The 1,756-nt window shown below is 48.9% G+C and overlaps 1 protein-coding gene across 1 annotated transcript in view; it reads left to right on the top strand.

Annotated features, from left to right (window-relative positions):
- ETS2 (ETS proto-oncogene 2, transcription factor) overlaps positions 1-1,756 on the top strand; it is a 35,462-nt gene that overhangs the window by 14,991 nt on the left and 18,715 nt on the right. Inside the window, exon 5 of the mRNA XM_029938657.1 lies at positions 1,464-1,603. Coding sequence (XP_029794517.1) covers positions 1,464-1,603 — 140 coding nt within the window. The remainder of the gene's footprint in view (positions 1-1,463; positions 1,604-1,756) is intronic.

Below are 1,756 nucleotides of genomic sequence, written 5' to 3'. Positions count from 1 at the left end.
GTTGGCGATCTTTGGGACAGCCCAGCGCAGGAGAGGGTTTTAACCTATTTTACAGTGGGGACGGTTGGCTCAGAGGCAGACAGCTTTCCGAGCACACAGGTAACTTGGTTGTGTCAGTTTCCAGAACTCCTGCCCTTTGTGTTTTGTAGCCTTATTGATGATGGCCATGGGGTCTTGAGGAATAGCTCTTTGATGGCTATGTAATTCAGGGCAAGGCACCCAGCATCTGAGCTATACCTCCTCTTTAAAAGAGTGTTACAGGGCGCTGCAGCGGCTCAGTCGGTAAAGCTTCTGACTTTGGCTCAGGTCATGATCTCACAGTTTGTGGGTTCGAGCCCTGCATCCAACTCTGCACGGACAGCTCAGAGCCTGAAACCTCCTTCAGATTCTGTGTCTGTCTTTCTCTCTCTGCCCCTCCCCCACCCTGTTCTTGCTCTCTCAAAAATAAATTAAAAATAACATTAAGAAAATTAAAAATGAATATAGAAGAGTGTTACAGGGGCCGCCTGGGTGGCTCAGTTAAGCATCCTCCAACTCTTGGTTTTGGCTCCAGTCATGATCTCACAGTTTGTGAGTTCGAGCCCTGCGTCAGGCTCTGCGCTGACAGTGCAGAACCTGCTTGTGATTTTCTTTCTCCCTCTCTGCTCCTCTCCCACTCTCTGTCTGTCTCTCTCTCTCTCTCTCTCTCTCTCTCTCTCTCTCTCTCAAAATAATTAAACTTCAAGAAAATAAATAAAATAGTGTTACAGTGATAACCCTCTTCACAAGGTGGTGGTTCTAAATATTATTCAGAAGAGGTATATGAAAGGCAAAGCATCCCTCACCAGAGGTGGAGAGGCAGTGGGTACAACCCCAAACATTCAAGTCACTGTTGAGTAAACTGAGTCCTGGATTAAGCAATTTACCCATTGTCATTCAAGTCAGGAAGGCTGCCGTGTGGGATTCCATGACTGACGTGCCTCATTCTGTGGCAAAACGCCCCTTCAAACACCCCCGCCCCTGTCCTGCTGGGTGGCTCTAGAAATAAATCCTGAAACTTATTACATAAAGAACAATTAAATAGGATAAGGATTTTTTTTCAAAATTTTATTTTTAAGTAATCTCTGCACCCAATGTGGGGCTCGTACTTGCAACCCTGAGGTCAAGAGTCACACACTCCAGCGACTGAGCCAGCCAGGCGCCCTCAAGATGAGGAATTTTCATGTCAAGAGTCACTGGCCCTGAATTTTTTTCTACAAAGACCAAACTTGGCAATCTAGGGCCCAGTGACCCCTTTTTTCTGGCATGGGAGGCGGGAAGGAAGACACCACCTTTGGTGTCTAGCCTCGTGCCATTAGTGTCACGATACTGGGAAGTGGGTGACACTAATGTTGGCACCCTGTCCGGAGGCGGGCCTCACCTTCATCCGCCTGCATCATTAGAAGGACGAAAGCCTTGCCGAACATTAAATCCATAAAATCATATGTCCCTCCCCTTTCCCACAGGAAGCGGACCTATTCAGCTGTGGCAGTTTCTTCTGGAACTGCTCTCCGACAAATCCTGCCAGCCCTTCATCAGCTGGACCGGGGACGGATGGGAGTTCAAGCTCGCTGACCCTGATGAGGTACGGCCAGTCCTGGCAAGTCCATCTCTGGGCTTTAAGATTTCCTCGCTTTGGGCTCCTAAATTCAATGGTCAGGGCCCACGGAAGGGCTCAGGCCACAAACGAGAGTGGTTCCAGTGTCCGGTGCACTTGTGCACGGGGCAGGCTTCTTTG

Source organism: Suricata suricatta, chromosome 5 (assembly GCF_006229205.1).
Source record: "Suricata suricatta isolate VVHF042 chromosome 5, meerkat_22Aug2017_6uvM2_HiC, whole genome shotgun sequence".
Lineage (NCBI taxonomy): Eukaryota > Metazoa > Chordata > Mammalia > Carnivora > Herpestidae > Suricata > Suricata suricatta.
Note: the sequence above shows the minus strand (reverse complement) of the source record. Positions and strands in the feature narration are given on the sequence as shown.